This window comes from Osmia lignaria, chromosome 2 (genome assembly GCF_051020975.1).
Source record: "Osmia lignaria lignaria isolate PbOS001 chromosome 2, iyOsmLign1, whole genome shotgun sequence".
NCBI lineage: Eukaryota > Metazoa > Arthropoda > Insecta > Hymenoptera > Megachilidae > Osmia > Osmia lignaria.
This window is the reverse complement of record NC_135033.1, coordinates 5,131,831-5,157,432: the sequence shown is the minus strand read 5'-3', so window position 1 is coordinate 5,157,432 and position 25,602 is coordinate 5,131,831. Positions and strand designations below refer to the sequence as shown.

Sequence of the window (25,602 nt, the reverse complement as noted above, 5' to 3'; positions counted from 1 at the left end):
TAATATCACGAACTTTTAAAAATACCCAAAAGAGTCCGAAGCATCGAGGGATTTGAAGTAGTAAATAATGAAGTCCATCGATTCGAGAGGTAGCCATGCTTGATGTCCCTTCAATAGGGAGCATCCACGGGACGAATGGACCCACAGGTCCATTCCACAGGTGTGGATTTCGTCCATTTCGCGCATCGACGAAGACCACTCTATCAGACTGTTGCAGACCACCGGCTTCACTTTCCTCTTTCTCTTTTCGTTCTTCGCGTTTCCTTCGTTCCCACCCTCAAGTCCATCTCGACGTCCTCTACGATCCCCATGATTCAAAGAACGATTTCGTGCCACTGGTTTTTTCTCTCTGTGTCCACTTTTCTCGGTCGTTTCGAGAGGGCAGAAACTTGCTCTCTTGACAGCCTCGGTGGTTTCTCGTGCATCGGTACACAGGGCCGTGTTGCACAATGCATCGGGCAACACCGGGCCCTTTGTGGAACACCGACGGATAGCGTTCGTTGCTGTTTGTCTCTCTTTAGCGATCGTAGCCGGCGTGTTTCGTTTCCTCATCCACAAGACTGGAAGAGTGGAAGAACCTATCCAACCTTAATTCGTTCGCCGGTGCACAATGGGCGTCCCGTTTCCACCTCGATGGAGACGATGGAAAAGCGTTGGTTTACGGGCTGGGATTTTCTTCTCGTTCGGCTCCTTTCACCGGCTTCTTGTCTCTATTTTCCTTTTCTCCGATGCTTTCTCGTTGCATCTGGCCCCATGCGATTTTTCGTCTTCTATTTTCCACTCGAATACGATGCAATAACTTGCTCGTAAATTTCATTTTACGAATAAAAGTTAATTCAATTATTATTCGATCTAATGTACGGTACCCTGCTAGCATTTCTCATTAAATTATGTATCCATCTACGGGATAAGATTCATGTGCCCTTAGTAAGATTCTGCAAACCCGGAGCAATTAATATCCGAGCGGGGATCTTGTTGCGGTTCATCTTTCATCGGGCTTGCTAGACGGGTCACGATCGACCAGCACTTTTTCATCCATCAATTCTAATTGATACCGCTCGATTTACCTCTCAGCGAGATGGTTTTTGCGCGCGACCAGCTCCGCGAATCTCCATAATTCACCTTGCATCCTTATGAAAATCTCGCCGCGATCGTGGATGAATCTATCATCGAAGAAATAAGAAACTTACAATTAGACGTTTCTTTCTTCGTCAAGTGATAATGAATTCGATAAAATATATTACGGAAAGAAAATTGTAACGCAATGGATCGATGATGGGTGGCACGAATACTGAAGGAATTTCCTTTGAAAGCGGAATGGTCCAGGGTAACGAAAGGATCCGGGAAATTAATGGAAGCCAGGCGCGGAAATTGATGCTTTAATGGAATTTAATTGAACGTCCGGCTTTTCGTCGCACGTCGTCGATCGGCTGATTTATTCGAAAGCGCGACAGCCTCGATCGTGACGTAATCGCTTATCTTAATCCGTTCGCGATAGGGAAGAAGGGGATGCACGGAGGTAAATGACGTTTCTTCTTAATGACCGGGGAAACGATAATCGAGTCAGCCGGTCGACTTAACGTCAATCACCGTTCGCTCTTTTTTCCCCCTGTGTCTCGCAGCTACTCCGCGGATCTCGTTTCATCGACACGCTTTTATTTGAAGAATGCGGCTCTTAACTATAAATCAGACCGTTTTTACCCTGGCCACGCGGCTTTTTTTCGACGAAACGAGACCGTGATCGCTTGAGCGGACGAGCGCGCAAGCCTGATTAAAACGGGTTATTAATTACGGGCTGGCACGGACGTGAATGAATGCGGTGCCATCGATAGCCGGCCAACGGGGATCGAGACTTTTTATTTTCGCGAAATTTCCGTATCGGTCGTCATTGAAATATGCATCGGATTCTCGCGTGCCACCGCGGCGTATCGCCGGAAATTTGCGGCGTTCGAGCTCTCTGTATTTAATTATCCAACGCCAACGTGTGTGATTAATATTGGCTTCTTCTTTCCTACCAATCAATTTTAATTATAAGCACATAAAGAGCTAGCGAACGATGCCGGACAAAGAGAGGGATGGCGGGCACGGGATTAATGAAAAATTCATGTCATGATCCGAGGCCGATAATTCGTGCCAAACTATCCGTCTCTCTCCGTCTCTTTACCACTCTTTTCTCTTCTCCTCTCGGGCTATTAGACACGCTTTGAAAAGCGTCACGAACTCGTGCCAGAAGCTTATTCACGAATTCGTCGCGCTTACAAGGAATAAAAGAATCGTTCCTTTAATCAATTATTGACTTTTACTTGATTGATTTATTTCTTTTTGTGCCATAGAAAAGTGTACAAAAAATTTGCATTTCTTAAATACTTTCAACCCTCTACTTTTCTACTTTTAACGCAAGAAATAATATTTGTTGGCCAGCTAAAAACGCGAAGGAAGTTCAATCTAAAAGATGTTCGCGGTTAATTGCCTCTCGATACAAACTCCGTCCCACCGGGACATCTTGATGAATATCGTTTTCGCGTCTTCGCCACTTTGCCACGGGGTAGGTAAGGGGTTGGTCTCGTTGAATCATTTCGTGGTCGTCGAGTGGTGGATTCGAGCGAAAGAGGAAAAGGAGCCGGTATCGCTTTCGCGTTTCTCGCCCTTTCGCGACTCGACTGAAACTTCCTCCTACTTCCACGATTCGTGGCAACTTGGGGAGGAAAGTTCAAAAAGTCAATTAACCGCTCGTGCCGCTTTACTCTCGATTGAACGGTAATAAGCGGGAACGAGCCAAGTTATGGACTCGAAACAAGCATAAAGCCAAGTCAGCGACACCCGTTTCAACGATGTCTGATTTGGATTAATGAAGTCGTATCGTGACCCACCGCCATCAAACGCCTCTTAACCGACGTCTTCTATGGTCTTTATTATCGAAAATGATTCTATATTGACTCTATTTCTCGTTCGAACGATCCCCTTTATTTTGATTAAGAATACTTCAATTTTCATTTTACAACTCGAAGGGGTGTCAAATTTACACAGAGTTTTGATGTACTTAAAATTAAAACCTATTGTCATTATCATTCCATCGCGGCAAAACAGACGAGGATCTTCTTATTGCAATCCTATTTAGATTGGAAAACTTTAACAGAGATCAGCATTCAATCTGTGGCTACACAAACGCCAAGTGTCTCATACACAGTATACTTATAATCCTCTTAAAGCGCAGAGTTTCTCAGAATGACGACGTTGATTTAAGCGTAGCAGAGCGGCAAAAGTTACGCCCGTAGTCTTGCATAAAGAAACAGGAATATTTTCCGCCGAAGGGAATCGGCCGGAAGTTATTCCTCCCGCGAAGAAAGAAGTTTCCCGAGCAAAGCTACTTTCAATCAGGACTATTCCGAACTTTGCCAAAGTAATCTCGGCAACTTGCTAATCTTACTGTCCCCGCCAGCAACAATCGCTCCCTTCCTTCCATCCGCACTGCACTCCTACACTCTATTCCCGATAAATGCTTCCACGAAGGTGTTTCAACGATATTATATTATCTCGATAACAGCGAGTGCTCGCACGTGCAGAAACGAGAACGATTCTACCCGGGTATCTTGATATATATACGGCCCGGTTGGTCTGCAATGAATTTTCGATACAGCACGGTTCTATTAGGCTGCTTCGTATCGAATGGCGGGCGCAGAAAATCTGACAAGATTTCATGACAGAAAAGTATGGCAAAACACCATTTATAAGGTATGAATTTAAGGCTTATAGTTTCATGAAAATAGCTACGTTATTATTTTTAACAGAAAGTAGCTGAGTCCGAAAATCAATCAAATTGCTTAAAGAACGTTCCTTGCGAAAGTGTCGAAGATTTGCAGGTACTTTAAAAAATCTTGGATAACTGTTTCGATAAGTTCAGGAAGAAGAAGCTCATAGCACTTAAAGATTATAAGTTTCGTCGGAAGTCTTGTTTCCCGGCAAAGTACCGGAAGTAAATGTAATGAAACTTCGTTGAAAATTAATTGAGCCCTCGAAAGTTTGAGTCTTTGTTATACAGGTATACATAAGTGAAATCGTTGAAGTCCATAAAGAAGTAAGTACCTAGTGTTCATAGATCCTTCGGAAGTGAATTAAATTTCACTTCATTTCGTTCATTAGCTGAGCTATCAAAAGGCTTCGTTCAAGAAATATTCGATAATTTCAAACTTCCTATCTTCCGAACTCGTTGAACTTCGATAATGTTAGGCGATCCGTATTATTTGAAGTTTCATTAAGTCTCGCAGAAGGTAGTCGAATGGAACGAATTGAATTTTCCGCTATTTATCGTTCGAGGCTGGTACATCGTCGAGATAATTCAATTTCTTCGACTAAACTTTACTTCCTTCTCGGAAGATTCATACAGAAGAGTAATTATAAGCTGATAATACTCGGATTATCGCAACCTAATTATAGAACAGCTTCTTAGACAATGATTCATCGACGGATAATCTTTAACCCTTCGATCGTCTGGCCTAGTTAAGTAATTCAACCTCCCGCTTTTCGCATAATCGAACCAGTTACGCTTTTCCATTTTTTACAATCGCTCGCGGAAGCAAAGAGGTGGCGCGCCGCCTCTGGATTGGCGTGCAAAATCCCGCCGATTATTATCAGCGCGGCTGGTTACGCTCGCTCGGGGCGTTACACGAAACTGGAAACACGCGATAAAGAATTTTTCCGGTCGCCCCGAGCATCGAGGCTCCGGTTCGATGAGGAACGCGAGTCTACCGGCTGCTGGACGTGTGATTTCGTGGAATATTGCGAAACCAGTTGCGGAACTCTCGCGATATTATTCCGTTCACGTTCGATTTAGCGGTATCGCACGTGCGAGCTCGCGGTTGCGCAATCCTGTCGTCGGCGAGAAAAAGATTCCGCGACAGATCCGCTCGGGAGCTCGCGTTTATTCGCTGAAGAGAATGCCAGACTGATAGATCTGCTTGGCGATCAGCATTTCAGGGCGCAACGAGGAATCCTGTCGTCGATATTCCGTTTTTTTCTTCTTCCTCTTTGCAGCACGGCTTTCGAAGAGCGTGCTCCGACTTCGAGGTACGTTTTTCCTCGCGACCGAGCATGCGCACCGGTGAACGGATAAAACCGGCGTTCCTGCTTCTATTTATCGGCGGACACGACCACGTCCGGTCAATTAACTCGTCCGTAGAAAAACCCAGCTCGATGCCACACGATTGTCCGACATTCGTCCCTGCGACCAATTGATTCGCGGAATTCGCGACTCGTCTCGCGGATGCGTTCCGAAGATGGGAATTTCATTGATCTTGATTTTAATGATTATCTTAACGAGGGACTTTGATGAATGGATAGTTCTGCCATTAGTTTCGATTGAAAGTAATGCTCTGCGCGATTGAACGAGGATGTTGCGTTACTCGCACTTTGCCAAGTAGTCGAATTTCTGTCCGCTTTGTCTCAAACAAAAGCAGCTCTCGAAATAACCAGGGGTAAAAGAAGGCAGTGGGTGATCGCGATAGACGGAAAGTATTTAAACGCATTGTTGCGTTCCGCGAACAGGACGCGGCGAATCAGGAATTCGATGGAAAACGGTGGAGGAAACATTTCTGGAGGGAATTGGAAAGAAGGGCGCGAAACGTTGGCGTTTTCGGTGGAAGATGGTTCGCGGTACGCCACGCACGACGGAGATACGTAGGAATTTTAATATTCGTCGGCGGTGGGAGGAAAGGAGCTGGTGTAATCCCCTTGACAAACGGCTGCCTCCGCCCTTGATGCCTCTTGACAAACAGGGACCATCGTTCTCGCGCCGCAGCGTCGAACGAAACAGTCGCGAGAGACGCGGCTCGTTCCTCTGCTACGAGGAAGAAAAGATCCGGCCGAATATTTCCTCGGGGGAGATATTCTGGATCGAATCCAAGCAGTTTTGCCGCGCTTTGTCGCCGAAACAAATTGCTCGTTCTTCCCGCGATGCTGTCCTCTCCCTCGCGATAATTGCATCGGTCGTGCTCGACGAGATCGCGAACGTTGTTGTACTCGTGTTATGGGAACGCAAAGGCTGACACGTTTCGGTTAATATATGCGAGGCTCATTCGATAACTAAACAGACAGCTGCTGTTCAAAAACTACCTAAATAGAGAGAGAGAGATGATATTCTTAGGAAGCGTATGTGGTGCATTCAAGAAGATACAATTATTTGAATATCTGTTTAATTTTCTGTTATCTTATTAATTTGGTGAACGGAAATGGTGATCCCATCTATGGAACTAATTGTAAGTTTGGAAATCCAAAAAAGGGTTGAAGGATTTCACCCTGTGTAGAGACGTATTAAAAAGAAACTGAACGATATGACCAAAGCAGAGAATTGTGGTTCGTGGTTGGTCGTTTCGGGCACTGGTTACAGGAGCAACATTAATATCGTCGAATAGAGCCGCGTGGCGAGATTCCACTGCGATTCTATTTCCAACTCGTTCCTAACCAACGTAAATCGTGTCTGTTTTGGACGCTATGCTGTTGCTCGAGGAACAGCTGCGTTTCGCGAGGAATCCAACAAGATTTCTTCGAGGGCTGAGTAACGCGGCTCACGTCATAGCCGGAGACGAATTAGGCGTATCGGTCGATGAATCTTGCCGTGAAACACTGGACTAATCGACAATCGGATACCAACGAAGATATCCACCGGCGTGTCTAATGAAAGAGGGAGGATAATCGCGCTGTTATCGAGAAGGTCAACAGGAAAGAAGAGAAGGAGGAGTTTGATCGAGCAGCCACGCGCGAGACTGCTGTCTATAGTAAAAAGAAAGAGTAGAAGATGGGGGAAAACAGGAAGAAAGGGGTGAGAGGATGGCTGCACAATTAATTTCGAAGCGTCGCGACGAGGGAACGAGCCACGGCGCACCTCGGTCAGGATCTGCATGCAAGAACAATTAGCTACACCTCCTCGTGGCTCACCTCCGCGATAAATCAGCGGACCGCATTACCGCAACGACCGGCGTGCACAATGCCTGTAATTCTCGCCCACTCTGGCAGCCGGAGACGCAACAGAGCCGACCTGGCCGGTCTTGGACGCCGATCTTTCCGCGTGGACAGCCTCGCGAACGTGGTAACGAGAGCCCGGACGTTCGCCAGGGACGCGAAGACGCCTCCGGTTCATGATGAACGACGCTCGGTGACTCGGTCAACGCGATGAAATCGCACTTCGGGGGTTGAGACGATAGAAAAGAGGACAGCGAACCGTTTCGAGATCGTGATGGCTCGTTTGCGGTGAACGGACAATTCTGGGGTGGTTACGTTTCGCTTTGCGGTCTCCGTGAACTTTCTACGAGGTACGGTTTTGGACAGGAATAATTAAACTTTGAGGTTTTGTCATTCTCAATATAAATATTTTTTCAAAATGATACACTATTACAAAGTGGTGTTAGAATTGAATTGACAAGCTGATAAATCACGGTCCAGTTGAAACGATGACAGGGTAAAGTATCGAAAGCAGGAAGAAACCGCTTTGATAGCTCGATACTTCGTCTTCTTTCACGGTCCTCGGTCTTCTCGAAGGGAGCAGCCAACACGACGCTTGCTCCCGTTTCCACGAAAACCGCTCGCGCCCATTATCTACGGCATTGTTCTTGGTCCGGTCGTCCGCGGGACGATAAATCCTCCCGTTCGGCAGAGGTACACCTTCCTGGCGGCCACCCCCGTAGGTAGGATTCCTCCGCGGTCGTGCAGCAGGCCAGTAAATAAAATCGGTAAGCGCCACGACGATTTACGGAGGCGGAGGCAGTAAAGGTTTCCGCTCGATCGGCCGTAAGCGCGGGTGCTCGATGTACCGATACACGATAACAGTGCTTCCTCGTCGTGGCACGGCTCGATAGCTCTCCCGTCGAGAACGCTCGCTCGTTTGCCCGCGCGCGACTCCACTCTTTTCGACGAGGCTTTATCGCCCCCCGACCAAGTCCCTTCGGCCTGCTTACATTTACGAGCTCCGCTCCATTGTTCCATCCAACTTCCCCGCTCGCCCTGGCGATTTATTAAATATCCACTACATATTTCGCGACCCCGTCCGGCCAGCTACTCGTGGGCCTGACGAGACGCATGCCACCGGACGAAATAATTCCTCGACGTTCGATTTACACTGGCAATCGAACACCAATTGAGACGTACAATGTATGTCCTGGAAAGTTTGAATTATATTCGGTCGAGATGAGAGATTCGTGTGTACGTACAGCGGTTCTGGATGGAATCATTTGTTTCTGTTTTGCAAGTACGCTAAATAACGGTGTTAAATTTTATTTATACGCACCGAGTTACCCAATGGAGATCTATTAGGATTGATTCATACGTGCAAATGTACACGTACCGAGAGGAATGAAAGACGATAGAATGAGAACGATTTTCAACGGTGCAGCAAGATTCCATCAACGATCCATCAAACAGATAAAGGGTGGATCGATTTGCCCCCGGGTGGGGAACGGGTTAAGTTTTATACATGCCCGTGGCAAGAAACCGTGGCGGACTGGATTCATTTGATCAATCATTCCCGACAGTTGAAGGATGGATCGACTAGCTATATTTACAGATAGCTATACGCTTTAAATTCTTCTCGTTACCGCTTTTCCCTTCTCGTTTGAACGACGATCGATCGACGGTTCGGGAAGTAAATTAAACAACTTATTAGCGAGGGTTATTAGAGAGAAAATCGGCGAACTTTTTGAATAGACTGTGCTCTATCTCTAGCGTTGGCCTGAATGACGAGCAAAGCCGAGAATAAGAGCGACAGACAGCGGGGGCGGTCAGACGCATTAAAACGCGTCTTGCCAGTGGCACGGAGGAGTCCTTCCTTCCTCGTTCGCGGGAGCGAGGCAACAATTGGAGCGTAATTATGAGCAGGGACGCGGTGACTCATGTGCCAGTGGTCGTTTCGTGGGCTCTGCTCTTTCTCGGACGGCCGTCTTGCGCCACGGGCATGGAAAAGAAGTGGCTCGTTGTCGGCGTTTATCCGCCTCGAGCTTGCGGTTTCTGACCGCACGTTGCGACAACCACGGATCTAGGGTTTCGCTTGGACCCATATATGGAAGAGGCCATGGTCGGATATCGTTCCGGCGAATTTAGCGGGACCTCGTTTCGCTGCGGCCGCTTGGAATCTTCGATAACTTCGATGTACAGTCGTTCGAAACCGGTGAAAAGCGTAAGAAAATTTTCAGTTATTTTGGTTACAAGATAAATATATTAACGTGTATTTTCAGACCGAACGTCGATGACTGATCGCCAGATCAGTTACTCTCGCGAGAGTGAGATGCGAGTGGAAACCTCGGTGTATCGAGAGGAAACGGAGAATCAAAGGGGAATTTGTGTACACGGTTAACCCTTGAGCTAAGTTTGGAAACTGTTTCACAGGATGGTTGGACACACATTCGTGTAGTTATGTTACAGAACGTACACTGTTACGCGACAACGGTTTCGAGATATCCAGTAATTTTCTTGATAGATAGAACAGGTTCGTTCCATGGGAGGGAAAGAATCGATCAGATTAGCGGATTCGAGGGGATTCGATGCTGATCAGCGTGCAGATAGACGGAACGTAAGATAAATGGCCATGTTGATGTTCTACATCCTTGAAAATTGAATTACCAATTAATCTCGGAAGGGTGTAAAGCTTGTTAAAATCGTTGATTTAACTGCGTTGATAATGATGGAATGTACGTGATGAAAAGAACCAATGCTTTATTGTACGAAATTGCATAAATTGATAGAGCGTTCTCTAGCGTTTCATGAGTAATAGGCGAATATTATATTCAGTTATTATCCAGAACGCGTAAAAATTAATTGTACGTAATGATTCATCATCGTGAAACCATCCTCCGTATTATCAATCACAAAATCAAACATCGGCTCGATCAATCATAAAATAGTCGTAATCATTCATACCCACACAATCAACGTACGGTAATGGCTAACGCACCAATCATCGCCTTAACGTGCAATTTTAATTTTTATCAACGTTGAAATCGCATAATTAAATATCTCTTTTCATCATATACAATTTGCCGTTAAGATAAGAACAGAAATTACATCAACGTCACGTATGCTCGACAAATCCGACGAATTCGTTGGCGAAATGGTTGAGTTTTTCCCTTAAATGTTGTTCCTTCTTGATGAATCATCGCTCGATCCTCACAATTTTTACTCGACTCAAACAATTCATTATTCTTCCGCTGGAAAGACGTCTGTTTCTGTTTCTAGCCGATACAGGAAACAGCTAAATCGAAAACAATCCTCGAAGCAATTTACTTTCAGCACCGTTTCCGCCCCCTTTTTCGACGAACCCTCGAAACAATTAGACCCTTTATGAGGCTCGCAGGGCATTAAGAAGCCGCAAAGAAGATGCGTTTCTCTCGCGTCACGGCCCAAGGGAGACGAGGAAGTTGTTTAAAGTGACGCCGGCCACGTGTTCCGTGCGACTCCAAGCACCGTGGGTAAGAAAATAGAAAAGGATGTCCTGTTAGAACGAAAAGATGAAGAAGGATAACGTTGGGGAGGTTCTCGTAGATCCTGTTCCGTGCGTGTGTGTTTCTTTTTTTTCTATCTAAAACTCCATTAGAAACAACGAAGACGCGGCTCGCTATCGTTATTAATACCGACGGGAAGTCCATTATTCCAGCGAGATTTAAGCGCACTTTTAACCTACCCGCCATGAGTATGTATGATTTGTTATTCTCTGTCGGCCACTGGCCCATTACCGCTTCTCTCTGCTCGACCTACGCGTACCGATGGGTTAGAAGATTTGTTGTGCGTAAATCACACGCGCGAGACTCATCTTCGCGAGCAGCTTATTCGCTCGCGACTATTTATTTGTCTTTACGTTACCTCGACGCGCGATTAATTGCGATCGACGCGAGAGAACGCGAGGTCGATCGGTTCCGTTGCGATTCGTGGGAAAGGGATCGAGTAAGATGGTAAACGAACTCTGCTTTAATGAAATTTTCACCGGTCCCCGAGCGCAACGCGAAGTACAAATATTTGTCGCGAGTCAGGAGTCTACCGGGCTCGTCCTGCTCGGTTACCAAGTTAAATGCTTTAATGCGAGACGATGGCCATGGAGAAGGCGACGCGAGAACGAAGCTGAATAAGGATCCCCTTTACAAAGCTTCGAAGCACAGTCGGTGCTGTTGCTGTTGGGAATGAAACCGTAAAGCAATTCGAAGAGTCACGCCGGGGGAAACATTAAAGTTTTAAAGTGGCAGCCACGCGGAGGCACCCTGCCCGATAAACGTTAACGTTCATTGCCCTGAACAAATTTGTACGGTTGATAGGACCACTCGTATTTCTTTCTACAGAATTTTGATCAAGAAAAAGGGAAAAAATGAATTCAAGGAAATTATTACCACTACAGAAACAACCCCTGTAACATCGAATGTTGCTATTGCAACCCTGTTTTTACGAGTAGACGACCAGTCGCGACAGAAAAAACACAGTTCGCTCTAATCTCCTATGCACCCCAGCGGGACGATAATGGCGGGAGCGTGCAGCTGGCGACACGAAATGGACGTTCGAAAGACGCGTGACGCAGTTTGCTCGTTCGACGCGGATCGTAGCGTTTTCGCAAAGTCTCCGCCGGGTGTTTATCAATTTATACAGTCTCTCCGTCTCGCCTTCGTGTAACCAAACCGTGTCTACGCTCGTTAATCGACAGGTATGGGTGTACCTCGTGTATACCTCTGTCGTCGTTTCTGTTTCGACTCCTTCGGTCGCGTCTTCCTGAAACGTCGCCGTGGAAACGCAAACCGTGCGTGCGGCTTCGTCGCGAAGCGGAAACCTCCGGGGAAGCGGAAGGAGTCAAGGAAACATCCGTTCACGTTTGAACGGACAGCTTTCGAAGCTCCGGGGACCACGTTGTCCTCTCAGACGCAACGCAAACACGCATCTCTTCAGCGTGTACGGAGTCGCTTTCCTCGCGACCAATCCGCACGATGACTCGCCAGAGTTTACTGCTGACTGTCATAGAAAATTGCTTGTTGCTCTTCGGGGAAGTTTAGAGAGGGAGCGATGAGGGTCTTGGAAAATAGGTGATATATGGTTGAAGTGTAATTAGGTACTAATGATATTGAAGAGCAGTCAGTATTTTTTCAATTTTTTTTAATCATTAATATTCATAATATGTTTTAAATAGGATGTTTTTGTAGGAACGGTCCTTTAAATTTCATTTGCATATTAGATCTTCTATATTATAGGGTTATTCAAATTGAGTGTCATATCTTCAAATTAAAATAAAACGTAAAGTATTTGATTTTTGTATGGTAACTTTATTTTAATACAAAGTCTATTTTATCATTCAACAGTCCTTGATACGTTTGACCAAATTTAACGAACGAGTAATTTTTCACAAGGAGAAGACACCAATTGCCACCAAGATAAGACCATTAGACTTTTTTTATGGGGTTTATGGAAAGTGAAGTTTACGCCAATAATCCAAAGACTATTGACGAGCTGAGCAACAAAATCACAATTGCTATTGATGAAATTGAATTCCACTTGTGTGATAATATCGTGAAAAAAGCCGAGGAGGACTTTTAAATAATATTATCTTTGATAATTAATGTCATACAGTAGACTTTGTGTTAAAATAAAGAAACCATAAAAAAATCACATACTTTGGGTTTTATTTCAATTTGAAGATGCGACACTCAATTGAATAATCCTATAGTTCTCTGAATCTTGTCCCGAACACCGTCGGAAGTTCCACTGTAATTCAACTTGTTATCCAGCCAGTGGAAATGAATAATTAACCTCTAAGTGGTAGACGCGGTACGCTCCAGAGATCTCATCGGAAACGTTTCCATTAACGGGTTTCCCGTTTCCTACGGCGATCGCGTATTTCATCGTGGCTATGTATTTTAATCGGGCCTCATCGCTAGGAATCGTCCGAAACGCGATTCTTAACCAGAATAACGACGACGCGTCTGGCAGGACGCCCGGCGTCTTCCGCGACGGCATCCTCCTTCCCTGGAGAACCGCTAATTATTAACCGCCTCTTCCGAGGAAAAGAAGAGAATTTTGGCAACGATTCCGAGAAACGAGTTTTACTATGTAATACCGCGCAATCAAGACCGTAATCGTGTTATTTAATCTGCTCGGAGTGTGGTTGGATACCGTAATAGAAATATATTGTTGCCGGTGCTGGTTTCTTGGCTAACTGATACTTTCTGAAGCTAGGAAAGCGAGGATGAAATGATCGTTTAAACGAAATCAAATTATACGACGATGATCGAGCTTCCAGCTGTACGATATTTCTTCGAGTCGAAACGCTTTGTTAACTTTTAGTGGAACGATACAACGTGTTGTTTTAATTCGAAGAATCAACAATGATTCATAATGAGAAACAACGAAGCGATTATTCGTCAAGAGTGACCGAGTAAATTTTATGGACCACGATAATCTTTTTTCCACTGCTTTATTACACCATTCTATCCTCCACTGTTTCCTCTCTTCCACTTTATTTTTTATTTCATCCTAGCAGTACACCGTTCTCCACTGCTCTTATACTTTATTCCCTGTTCCTGTTTCGTTCAACCTCATTTTTCATTCCTTTACTGCTCCTCCGCTCTCTACTACTTAACCGCCCCAGTTTATTCTCTGCTACACATTTTTACTCCGGCTCCATTCTTCACTACTCTTCCACTCTTATCTTACCACTTGTTTTTCTATGAAAACCCTCGGTTCACGTACGTTTTACTCGTTGACATCGTTTTCAAACGCTAGTTCAAGCTTAAAAGTTGGGAAGCGGATTGACGAACGAGAAAAGCATCAAGTGTTCTACAAATACAATGTTGAAATGGTGTTTCTTTTCAAGAATCGGATGAATTCTATTAATTAATGGAAATACTAGAGATCAGAAATATTTTGAAGCGAGTTGTTGATGTCTATCAAATTTAAAATTAAAAAAAACTCGTAGGATACGTCTATCTTTAAAGGGTTAACGACAGCATAAATCAGCAATCATTTTCACCGAAAAATTGCCACGAGTTCCCGTCGTCGCGGTCGGCTCGTGCAATGTCATTATCAGTCGGTCGGTGCACGCCATGAAATCGTTTCCTCCCATCAGCATCCGCTGGACGAGAACTGGCTCAGTGGAGCATGACAGGATCGGCTGACCAGATAAAACGACCACTTGTTATCTCGGCCATTTCTAATCGAGGAGCCCTCCTCCTCGAACAGCCACGGACCAGCGACGCGTATAATTTACACCAAGCTAATGTAATCATTACAGAAGTAACTATTCGCCGCGGGACGTCGGTTCGATCATCTTGGAAAGTTGGTCCAGCCTCTCGTTTCAGTCAGCCACCATTCAGCAGCCGTCTCAACCCTCGGTAAACTGGTTTCAAGCATAATTGGACGCGACTCTGAAATGACGCGCGTCCGTTCGCAACGCTTAGCTCGAACCAACTAACCGAGCTGCCATTATTTTAATTTATTTCCCCCGTTCCTTTCGGTCGAAACCCGCTATAAGTTTGTGCACTTAACGAGCCTACGTATTTTCGTGATTTCTCTCAAACGTTTCTCGTTGCTCGTCTCGTGAACGAGAGTGAGGAGGGCGTGTTTCTGTGCGGACACCCCTGGATTTCTCTTTGTCGAGTGAATTTTGAGATTGCGAGGATACTTTGGTGAAGATCAGAAGATTTGGAGAATAGAATATACAAAGCTTTGTGAATTTTTTGCAAGCATCGAACGTGTTAGTGTGAACCTTCGCAAAGACCTATTTGAGAAGAAAATGTATTTGACAGAAAAAGGAACAAAGTTTCAATTTTATTCGATAAAAAGTGCGCTGAAAAGTGGAACTGATTGGACTTAAAATAAAAGAGATTAATTAAGAAATTACAAAGTTCCCTTGTATAATATTCAACGGAAGCTAATTTCGTGACTTTTGTTCTCTTTAATTCTTTGACTTTTATTCTGCTTTGTGCTCATTGATTCTCTGCAATTCTTTGACTTTAATTCTTCTTCGCCCTCTTCGACCCTTTTATTCTTTGCTCTTTGACTTGAAAACCTTGATTGAATTCAACCGAAGCTTAAAACTTTTACGTACCCCTGATAAAATGATCGTTTGCGGTTAAAGGGTTAATAGAATGAATAAGAACCGTGAACTATTCTCTAATCTAGAACTACTGAAAATCGGTGCAACGGAAGCGTAAAGGAAAGACGATGCAGAGGAGTACGGTAGCAGTTTCTTGGATCGAGTCCATCGGTGTTGAAAGATCTTCTCGTTCCATTTACTCCGCGCTCAATCGTTACCACGATTCAAAATGAAATGTTCCATGAATCTTGGTGGCACGGTTCGGGCTCAAAGTATCAAGAAACGATTTGAGGGCGACGCCCGATACGTCCATCCTGACAGATTACACTCAATTTACGCAATTAGGGTAACGAAGAGAGGAACACGTGTCGACGGCAGAAATGCATTCGAACGAACGCGGCCATGAGCGGGCATTGTGTAGATCTTTATCACCGAACAATGCGGTAACGAGCGCCATTAGCTTTTTGCTTTATTGCGTTACGAGCTCCTGCAGCGACAGCTCGACACGAGGGATCAAGTAACTCTCATTAAGACAAACGAGTTAAATAACTCACGGTTCACGGCTGTACGCTCTTCGCGTTTAAAAAAAAAAAAGAAGGGTCCGACTACTATTTTTCAAGTATTTGGGGAAACGACATGTTTGCATTATCCAGTCACCTCGTCTATTTTATTATTTGTGTCGAAGAATTATCATTAATTTTCATTACAGAGAGCCGTAGCTTTGTAATTCAATTAATCGTATCTATTTATTGGAAAAATGTTAAGTTTCTTTCCAGGAAATAGGGGACCGGTTTTATCGGTAATAAAAATATCACAAATGGGCTGGGCGCATAAAGCATGCAGTTGCATAGAGTCGCATCCGTGACCAATTAGTACCGGGAACTTATCTGTCGGTTATTTACGATCTGTACTCTACATCCTTTACAATAAATAGTCTATCATCCGTCGAAATTATCGCGTTACGGAGGCCATCGCTGCGCACGGCTCTTGTAACAGGGTTATCGGTGACTCGTGCAGTAGAAACAGGGTCAGATTCTTCTACTCGCATCCCTGACGTAAAGACCGCTTCCTCGAACCGAGACTTTTTTCCCTGGATCTGTAAATGAAACGGTACAGATGGTTTCCGACAGTGAATTTTCAGAGGATCACCATTGACGAATAAATTCTGTTTCTTTCAACTTTGAAAACTCCGTTCGATAACATTGACGAACTAAATTTTTTTACAGAATTTTATGCGCTGATTAGAGATCTACAAATCATTTCTCGATTAGATAATAGTGCTCGGTTTAGTCACCTCTTATTAGTGCGACTAGGATTTTGACTTTATTGACTGAAATTTGTGAATACACATTATCTCGCACAGAATGACGCGATAAAAGGCACGAAAGCAACATTGATCACCTTTCAGCAGCGTCGCCACTCAACGGGTTAAAAACATCCTATCGTCGATACGCTCCGTCCGGTTCGATCGGAAAGAAGCGTCGCAAAGCGTATTTCCAAAGAACCGAACCGCCAGAAAAACGTGGAAGAGGGAACAAACTGACGGCTGCGTCGATGCTCGACGGTCCAGAATGTTGGTGGCTTTTTAGGACAGCTAGTCAGGAGAGGGGGTGAGGGACGACGATGCCAGTACAACTAACGACGTGGCAGGTCGAGTAAATCAGGAGGGAGAGTGACGATAAGTTTTTGCTCGTTACAACCGGCCTGGGAAGCTCATTACCCGGCTCCCTCTAACCCCGAACAGAAGGGTGAGGAACGACAGAAAAGAGTAGGTGGGGGAGGAGAAGGCAGCGTGGAAGCAGCCTTCGACCTTTCACCCCCGAAACGGCCGACCAAAAGTTTTACGCGATGCTCGGTCCCAGCTTTTCGCTGAAAAACTACACGGTTTCCGCAACGTCCAGTTGCCAGGAACACAGGTGACAAAAATAGAAAAACTCTGTTTCACCTGCTCCACTAATGGACTTCCCTAAATTTGGAAAAAGCGTTGACGCGTTTGCTGTCAGCGTTGAACTTTTTCGCCCAGCTACTTGAAAATCAGAGAAAAGGTTAGTCAATTCTATCGGGCAGGTCTGCTTTAAGGCAAACATCGATCGTCCGGCCGACAATTAGCGGGCCAATCGAATGGAAACATTCTCCGCGTCTACTCTGCGGTCTGGATAACATTTTTCTGCGGCACACCACGGATTTCGCGATTGGACGTGCCGAACAAATGGAGCTTTGCGCGGCCGATCGGAATTCAGACACGGATCGTGGTGAGTCGCGTTTTCGAGGCATTAGAACCCTTTTGTTACGCGCGCTGGTAATTAGCACCGCGCGAAGGGATGGCTGAGGGTCGAGTTAAGTGTAAGAAGAAAGTTACGATGTGTTTGCTGGTGGTAACCTATAATATTACATTCACGATTTAAACAGAGTCTCCATAAAGTCCGAAATTACAGGAAACACCCTTGAATTCGTAAAAAGACGAACAGGAAAGCGGGACAATTTTGACGAGTTATAAGGTGTCGAGAAAGTAGTTACACGTAACGACGATATAAACCGTTTCACTGGAACGATACGTTCGAAATATTTGCCATGAATCTTCGCGCCCCGAACAAGAGGGAGCAACACGTTTTAGGGGGGCGCATTTATGTACGTACAACATTACGCTCTTCAGCTCCCACTTAACGCTTTGAAGAGCGACGCGAGCTTCGCTGACTGGCACACAGAAGCGAGCGCAATAAAAATCTCTGGCGAAACTTGGCGAAACTGAAATGTCCCCAGGGAACTTTACGAAGGCGTCGTGGCAATTTCCAAAAGCTACATAAACGTCGAAAGCGTCGTTATCTTTCGCGAGTGTCGTAAACGGGAGCCTCGATTGCCACGACGATGTAAACATCCGTTTCGCGGGGTGTCCCGCGCTCGCTTATTCTCTCCGCGAGATCGAACCGACGATCCCCGTCGCGCGTAGATCCGAATCGTCGGGTGTTCGGTACCCGGGGACTAATTGACCGTGTCGAGGAACTCATTAAAAGTGCGGCCGGAACTCGAGACGTCGGTGGCTCGTAACGAGTGCTGTAATTTGAGCTGGATCCGTCCATGTGCCGTGTAAACGTCGTTGCTATATAATATCTTAATCCTCCGGCCACTCGGAGTTCCACTTTCGAGGAACCCCGTAATAAAGGATCTTCGAACGGACCGAGGGAGATCTTGGTTCGCTGGAGATTGGCCTCCCTTCATGATTACCAAGGATCATTGTTTCTGATGTTGCAGTTGGGAAGAGAATTGGTGGAACGTTGATGAGGATCCATAGAAAGGGTAAGTCTGTACAAAGTGTCTATTTTAATAATATTGATTACACTCTGAATTCTTCAACTATTACAACATTTTTATGATCACGAATTTTATTTCACACTCGTGACGCAACTCGTGTCGAGTTTAATTCTAATTTAATTTGCTCAGTCAAGGATCGTTGAATAATATTTCATTCTTCTCTATTTGTTTTAAAATCGAAGCAATGAATAGTTAGCTCTGATTGACGCAGCTATGGAACAAATCATTGGCAAAGTGGCTAATATTCTATTAATAAAGATATACTAAATTCTATCGACAGATTAGCAAATTCTAACGAAAAATCTCAAAGTCGGTTCAAACCCATTCGATTACTCCTGCACGAGGGAAATTAATTGATTTATCGAGTCCTCGTCGCCGGAGGAGTAGAAGTTTTGTTTATCGCGTAACGGATGAGTTTCCCCAGGTTCGTCGTGTCTCGTCGACGAAAGTAATCGGCTTATCCGAGTGGCTTCGTTAGATCGGCGAAAAGTTCGTTCCCAGGCGAGTTGCCATGTCGAGTTTTTCCATCGATGGGATCGCCCACGGCTCCGTGGATGGACGAAACGAATCGACGACAAGCAGGCAGGCAGGCAAGCAAGCACCAGGGACCCGCCACACGGAAAGAGAAAGTTGTCGTTGGTTGGAAAACTATGGTTTCCATGGTAGTCGCGGTCGCATCGATTACGCAGCTGTCAGGGCTCCGTATGTAAAGATGACCTCCATAACATCCCCGATACGTAATATTATCTCCTCGGCTTGTACAATCGTAGTAGTAGTAGTCGTGTCGTGTCAACGTCCGTCCGACGGACCAGACCACCGCTTGTGAAAGACGATATTCGATTGAGTAATCGATTGCTCGTGGACACGGACGTGGAAGTTTGCGCGTGCGGAATTCTGCAGGAGGAACTCGCGTGCATCGATCTTCGATCCGTGTCACGTTTCTTTAACTATTTCCTGGATCGAATCGATGACTGTTCTACTGGTTAATTAGAGAAATTAACGCTCGAGAAGTCTGACGTCGAGGATGTATCGCAATGTAATGATTGTTATTAGTTCTATTAATAATTTAAATGTAATCTTCTACGAATTTTCTTTTACATGGAAAAATTCGTAGAACCCAGTCGGTTAATTACGGAATCAAGAAATAAATCGTCGGTGGTGAAGGGATAGCGAAGGAAATAGTGGAAGTCGCAGGTGCTCGTTCGCTATCCGGAAACCATTGTTTTCCCATAACCCGTTCGTAACTGCTGGCGCCTCGTATGTTTCTTTAGGATCGAACCGTGGTATTCCAAACGACGTCGGCATCGAGACGCTCGCGTTTCATGTGGACTCGACCTAAGACAACAAACAGACAGCTTCCTGCCGTGAAAAGCGGTTGTACTCCTGCCAGAAGAGATCCTTTCTATGCCACCCTGGCGAAATTTTTCCTGCGCTGTTATCCTTGCGCTAGGCTGCTAATGTAAAATGCGTTTCAACGTGCATTTTTATTCCTCTACGTAACTCTAAAAAAGAAATTTTCAACTTGAATCCCTACCACACCCGACTCCCTCGTGCTCGGTCGCTACTTTGAACCCTTAAGAAAGGGAGGATGAAGCGAAAATTTTTTAATCTAATGTTGAAACGGTTAAACTCTACTCAGGAAGTCTTTAAAAAGATAATTAAGTAGAGGTAGATTTTAAAGAGTTCAAAACTGCAATTGCAACTTTTTTAATCTACTTTTTAAGATTTATAGTGCGGTAGGAAAGGGTAAGGTATGTAATATAAAACTATTACACTTTTTACTTTTATATTATTTATTTCATAACTCTTAAGATAAATTAACAACCAGAAATTAATAAACAACGACGAAGAGGAACGTTTTACTATCCATCCCCTTCAAATCCATGGTGCTTTCACATTTTTAACATTCAACAAGTAAACGGAAGAATAAGGTACGTAATATAAAACTATTACACTTTTTATTTATATATTATTTATTTCATAGCACTTAAGATAAATTAACAACCAGAAATTAATAAACAACGACGAAGAAGAACGTTTTACTATCCATCCCCTTCGAACTCCTGGTTTCTTCACATTTTTAACATTCAGCAAACACACTAGCCATATATCAGCAAGTAAACGGAAGAATCCTCGTTTCACAGAAATTCCCATAGACCGTGCTCATCCTTATCTGTCCCGAAAAATCTCGCGGACCCGAGGGAAAATCAATAGGAAATCTCTCCCCTGCTTCCTCGAGCCGTCTCTCATTATCGCACCTCGTCGACACGGTTCGATGTTTACCTGAGGATGCTCGCGACGCGTTACGAGCGGAAGCGTTCGTTTGGCGCTGAGATAGCCGGAAGGAATCGTGGCGGTCGTCTTAAACAGAGATTAACAGGGACATCGATCAAGCGGGTGTAGACGATGTCTCAGGGGAGGGCCACTTCTCCTGCTCGGTAAACAGCGGTTTACCACGGGGATCACGTTTCCTTGGACGGGACCACACCCGGCAGCCTCTTCGTGTTTGCACTGTACGTTAGTCGGTCCTCAAGTGCACGTGGGCCACGCACGTGCGTATTCCCCGCGAACACGAAGCTTCCTGCCGCGATAACCGTCCCAGATAGCGTCACCGATGCCATACGCGACCCAAGAATTCCTCCTCGAGTCCGCGTACCTGCCAGGACGATCGTGAGGGTCCTAGGATTCCACGGGAATACAAATACGACCGAGGGTGCTTTGCTTGTATTCTTTTTCCCTTCGGATTTCTCGGTTTTCCCTCGGATTTTCTTTTTTTTTTTTATCGGCTACCGGTGTCGTATTCGGGGGGATCCTTGCAGCTGGTGCTTGACGCGTTCTACGGTAATTCATTAACTCTGCTTCGCTTTTTTTTCTCGGATCGCTAGACGTGGATGGAAGTCGAAACGATTGGGTCGTGTCACGTGGCTCGAGGAAATAATTTAGTGACTGCATATCGATGTTGTCTGGTAATGGATTTTCTTGCAGGCCGCTGGGATCGTACGGTGTGAAGTGGGTCCTTCCGGACTGTTCCCGGGAGAGCAGCTAAGACCAAAGGTACGCATGAAAAATGAAAATAAGAAATAAAGAAAAAGAAAACACCATTGTATAAAGAGGATAATAGTGATCGAGAGAACTGCGACATCGTTGCAAAGTCGAAAGACAAAAACATAGTCGAAAGGAGAAGGAAACTCCGTTCAACCGGAAACGTGACCACCCTCCTTAGTCCTTATATCCTCTTTATACCAATGTCCCATTGAACGCAACTTATGAAAGTCCATTCCACAAAGTTGCCTCGCGGATTTTCGTGGGGTTCGTAAGCCCCCACGTCGTCGACAATGGCCTTCCACCTCTCCCTTTTCCAACCACGGTAGTTTCTCATTCCCTCCAGCTTCGTCGAAACCGGGAGAAAGGGTCGTGAGTAGACCGGCGGGGGTGAAGTAACCACGGGGGGGAGTGCGCTACTCATTCCGGCCGCAAGATTTAGAAGCCAATTTTCGCGAGCATTGACCAGACTCCCCTTTTCGATCCTCTCGCTTCCTCCTCTATCGCTCTCCTCCCCGTCCGCTTCGTTTTTCCTCTTTTTTTTTTCTCGTCCAAGTGGCACGGACCAGGCTGAAAAGAAGCTTCGAACATATAGCTGGTCGTTGACTGACCACCGAATCGTCTTTGCAGGGGGTGAATCGCGGAAGGAGGATTCCGATTCTTCGCTGCCGGATTCAACTGATCTGAAAGTATAAGAACGGCACAGCGGTTTGCTGTCGTTTTTACCCGGGAAATGCCGTACCCTACGGAATATCGCCGTTTTACGGACTGGAATGGTGGCATAATAAAACGGAGCATCTGTAAGAATGCACAGTTTGCACATACGTTAGAAATTTGCGTTCACCGAGCCATCAATAACTCAGAAGTAAATTTAAATATTTTATTCACCCTCGATTCTATTCAACTTCTCCTATTAAAAAATCCAATTTAGAACCCTTCTAGGTCTTAAAATTCCGCGTGTACCGGCCGAGTGTCGCTCCGGGATACAAGGAGGAAGGTTCTCAACGTTCCATCGTCGATCGTCAACGTCCATGCATTCTTAGGCGTCTGCTAACGCGAATGATGGCTAGCAAGGATCAAAACAACGTCGTAGTCCTTGGAGCTGTCTCTATCTATCCGTCGGATGCCGAACGGTCCAAGGATGAAATTAGAGTAGACAGCCGTGTTGTACGGAAGCTGGTGTCCATGAGAGGTAAGCGAAAGGACGTGGACGGATCGTCTGGACAGGCTGGCGGAAAAGACGGTCGCGCCAAGAAGGACGCCGGGAACGTCCTCGCGTGTACGCAATTATTCTCCCCCGTCATATCCGACGCCGGTCTTTTCATTACCCTTCTAAATGGCGCATGAAGTGGACCCCCTCTGTGTTGGTCTGTGAGGTTGAAATGCCGCGCGGATAGGTGAGCTTCTCTCGTTCTCTGTGACACGGACGGGTTGGTTCGTAACCCCGATAATTACTGCTACCCGGCGAACAATGGCTCGTCGCTGTCATAACTGTCATCCGCCGCGATGTCCCGGCGTTATTTAAGGCTGTAGGCTTATTAATCGTAACGACTGTGGCGGGTTGCGCTCGTTCCTCTCGAAGCCAGACGAATCGTAGACGATGATTCTCCATGAGATTTGGGTACTTTGGAATATTTTAATTTTAAAGGTTTCCTTTTTTTGTCATTGAAACAGATGACAAATAAGTGTTAAACATAGGTATAGTATCTTATGTCACCTATAGTTAAACACAAATCTATCTTCCATAGTAAGAATACATTGAAAGTTTTAATAGCACGAGCCCACCGTTTTATTACCGAAAGAAATCACTGGTACCCGTCGAGACAGGGCAATCTTTATCAAGTATCGCGAGGACCTTTAGACAGGGATGATCGTCTCGCGTTTTACGAAGTTGTAACTGATCCTCGATGTCCTCGCTACTGTACCAACTCGTTCAGAGTTATGATAACGTATCTGAAAGCACTACAGCACTTTCGCAGGGATATCTTTATTGGTTCTCTTACTTAATGGTTCGTAAGAAGGGTAATGTATTTCTTTTAATCGCTTCGCGGTAGCGCATCCAGCGGTAAGAATGTTGGAAAATAATCGTCTTTTCAACAGCACTGTTTTGTGCCTCGAAATAATTCAAGTCTTATGTTCTTTCAAAGAAAAGATTTATTTCACTGATACAATCTCTTTCTAAATTTTTATTTTACAGTTAATCCTTTCGTGTCTGTCTTAATATTCATGAAGAATTTTGAATCGATCTACAGACGATTGTGTTATGAAAGGGTCAGTGTCCTCCCCCGAGGTTCAGCCGTAGTTGAGATATCAGAATCCAACGAATGCAAGCGTCCAGTCCTGAAACAGGGCGGGGATCAGTATTCGTGGTGGCCCACGTACAGTCGAAATACGTGGTCGTTCGTCGAGGAAGCTCGCGAGTAACTTCTTCCGGCGAGGTACCGGATGATCGAGCACACGTTCCAGAAGCCGAGGAACTCGATCCGCTCGGAGAGGACATTCGGATCGGTTGGTAGCCGGCGCATGCCTGGCGCTCGTCAGATTGCTCGAGCACATTCGAGGCAACCGCAAATCGATAAGCGGTTATCGTCGCGTTCGAGCTGAACCGTGTCTGGTTCTTCGTGGACCCAAAGTGTTCCTGTAACTCTTCTTTCGTGAACCCACTTCGCCGCGTATCGCTCGAGCACGCCGATAACGCGCCAGGTACACGCTCGACCAGGCCAGACTGCAAGGGAAGGAAGAAGAGATAAACCGAACCGGATGCTCGGCGCTGCAGGAAGGCAGCACTTTGACAGTGACTACAGATACAAAAGACTCGACTTTGTTTTCAAGCGGTTTTGAATTTGTGCCCACAGACCGAATGCTGGCCGCGATGACGAAGGGGAACGCCATGGCTGACCGCAGAGCAAAGTAAAATCCACTCAGTCTTATAGCGACCGCCGAGAGGTGCGGATCTACCTGTTAAACATACAAATACTTTTATTTCATTTTCTACGTTTATTCAATTTGCTGTATGTGTTTTCTTAACTTATTGAATATACTCATTAGAAGGATGACTTGATGACTTTATTTCACCTGTGAACCTCGCCTCACTATCCTCTTATTTATTGTTTTACCCCTATTTGTGGGCCTCGCGAGGACCACTTTCTCCCAAGTAATTTATTATTTTATTTCTCTTCATGAGCCTCGACTCACTCTTTCCAGTTATTTATTATTCTTTTTGTCTTTGGGGACCTCACAGCGTCAGCCCTATATTCCTATATCCCAGCATCTCTTACATCTCTGCAAACCTTACACCCCTGTATCCTTTACATCTCTGCATCCGTTACATATCGGCACTCAGTACATCCCTGCATCCCTTACATCTCTACATTCCTTACATCTTTGCTTCCTTTATATCCCTGCATCCCTTACATGCCTGGAACACTTATAATATAAATATATTACAAAAACTGGTTCGAGTAAAGGTAAGTAAAGCCAAAATTGATTCATCATTTAGTTCCTTTTTTTGCCGCCAGAGGGCGCTGTTACACCGTGAAGATTTTAGTTCCAATTTTTCCCGCCAGAAGGCCAAAAATTTTGCAAGATTTAGTTCCTTTTTTCGCCACCAGGGGGCGCTGGTCCGACATCGAAAATTTAGTTCCAATTTTTCCCGCTAGAGGGCCAAAATTTCTGCTAGCTTTAGTTCCTTTTTCCGCCACCAGAGGGCGCTGATCCGACATCGAAAATTTAGTTCCAATTTTTCCCGCCAGAGGGCCAAAAAATTTGCAGGCTTTAGTTCCTTTTTCCGCCACCAGAGGGCGCTAATTTTTCGAGAAAGATTTAGTCCAAACTTTCTCCGGTAGAGGGCGCAAAATTTATTCATACTTTAGTTCCTTTTCTTGCCGCTAGTGGGCGTTAATTTTTCGAAAAAAATTTAATTCAAACTTTTTCCGCTATAGGGCGCAACGAAGGATAAAGAGATGTGAGAGATGCAGGGATGTAAAGAATGCAAGGATGTGAGGAATGCAGAGATGTAAGGGCTACAGGGATATAAGCGTTGCATGGGTGTAAGAAATGCAGGAATGTAAGGGATGCGGAGATGTAAAGGATACAGAGATATAAATACAGCAAGGGTGTAGAGGATGCAGTGATGTAATGGATGCAGTGGTATAAGGAATGTTGGGATGTAAATAATGCAAGGACGTAAGGGGTGCAGAGATTTAAAG

The 25,602-nt window shown here is 45.2% G+C and overlaps 1 protein-coding gene across 4 annotated transcripts in view; it reads left to right on the top strand.

Moving 5' to 3' along the window:
* Window positions 1-24,802, top strand: part of LOC117606006 (uncharacterized) — a 185,272-nt gene extending 160,470 nt beyond the window's left edge. The window contains exons 7-11 of one of the 4 annotated variants that reach the window (XM_076689075.1): window positions 14,240-18,337; window positions 21,338-21,406; window positions 22,025-22,259; window positions 22,337-22,586; window positions 24,250-24,802. In XM_076689075.1, the coding sequence (XP_076545190.1) occupies window positions 22,128-22,259; window positions 22,337-22,586; window positions 24,250-24,308 (441 nt within the window). In that variant the 5' untranslated portion in view covers window positions 14,240-18,337; window positions 21,338-21,406; window positions 22,025-22,127 and the 3' untranslated portion in view covers window positions 24,309-24,802. Of the gene's footprint in view, window positions 1-14,239; window positions 18,338-21,337; window positions 21,407-22,024; window positions 22,260-22,325 lie in introns of all 4 variants that reach the window. The other 3 variants (XM_076689074.1, XR_013062375.1, XR_013062381.1) reach the window with 3 other exon arrangements.
* The last annotated feature ends 800 nt before the right edge of the window (window positions 24,803-25,602 follow it).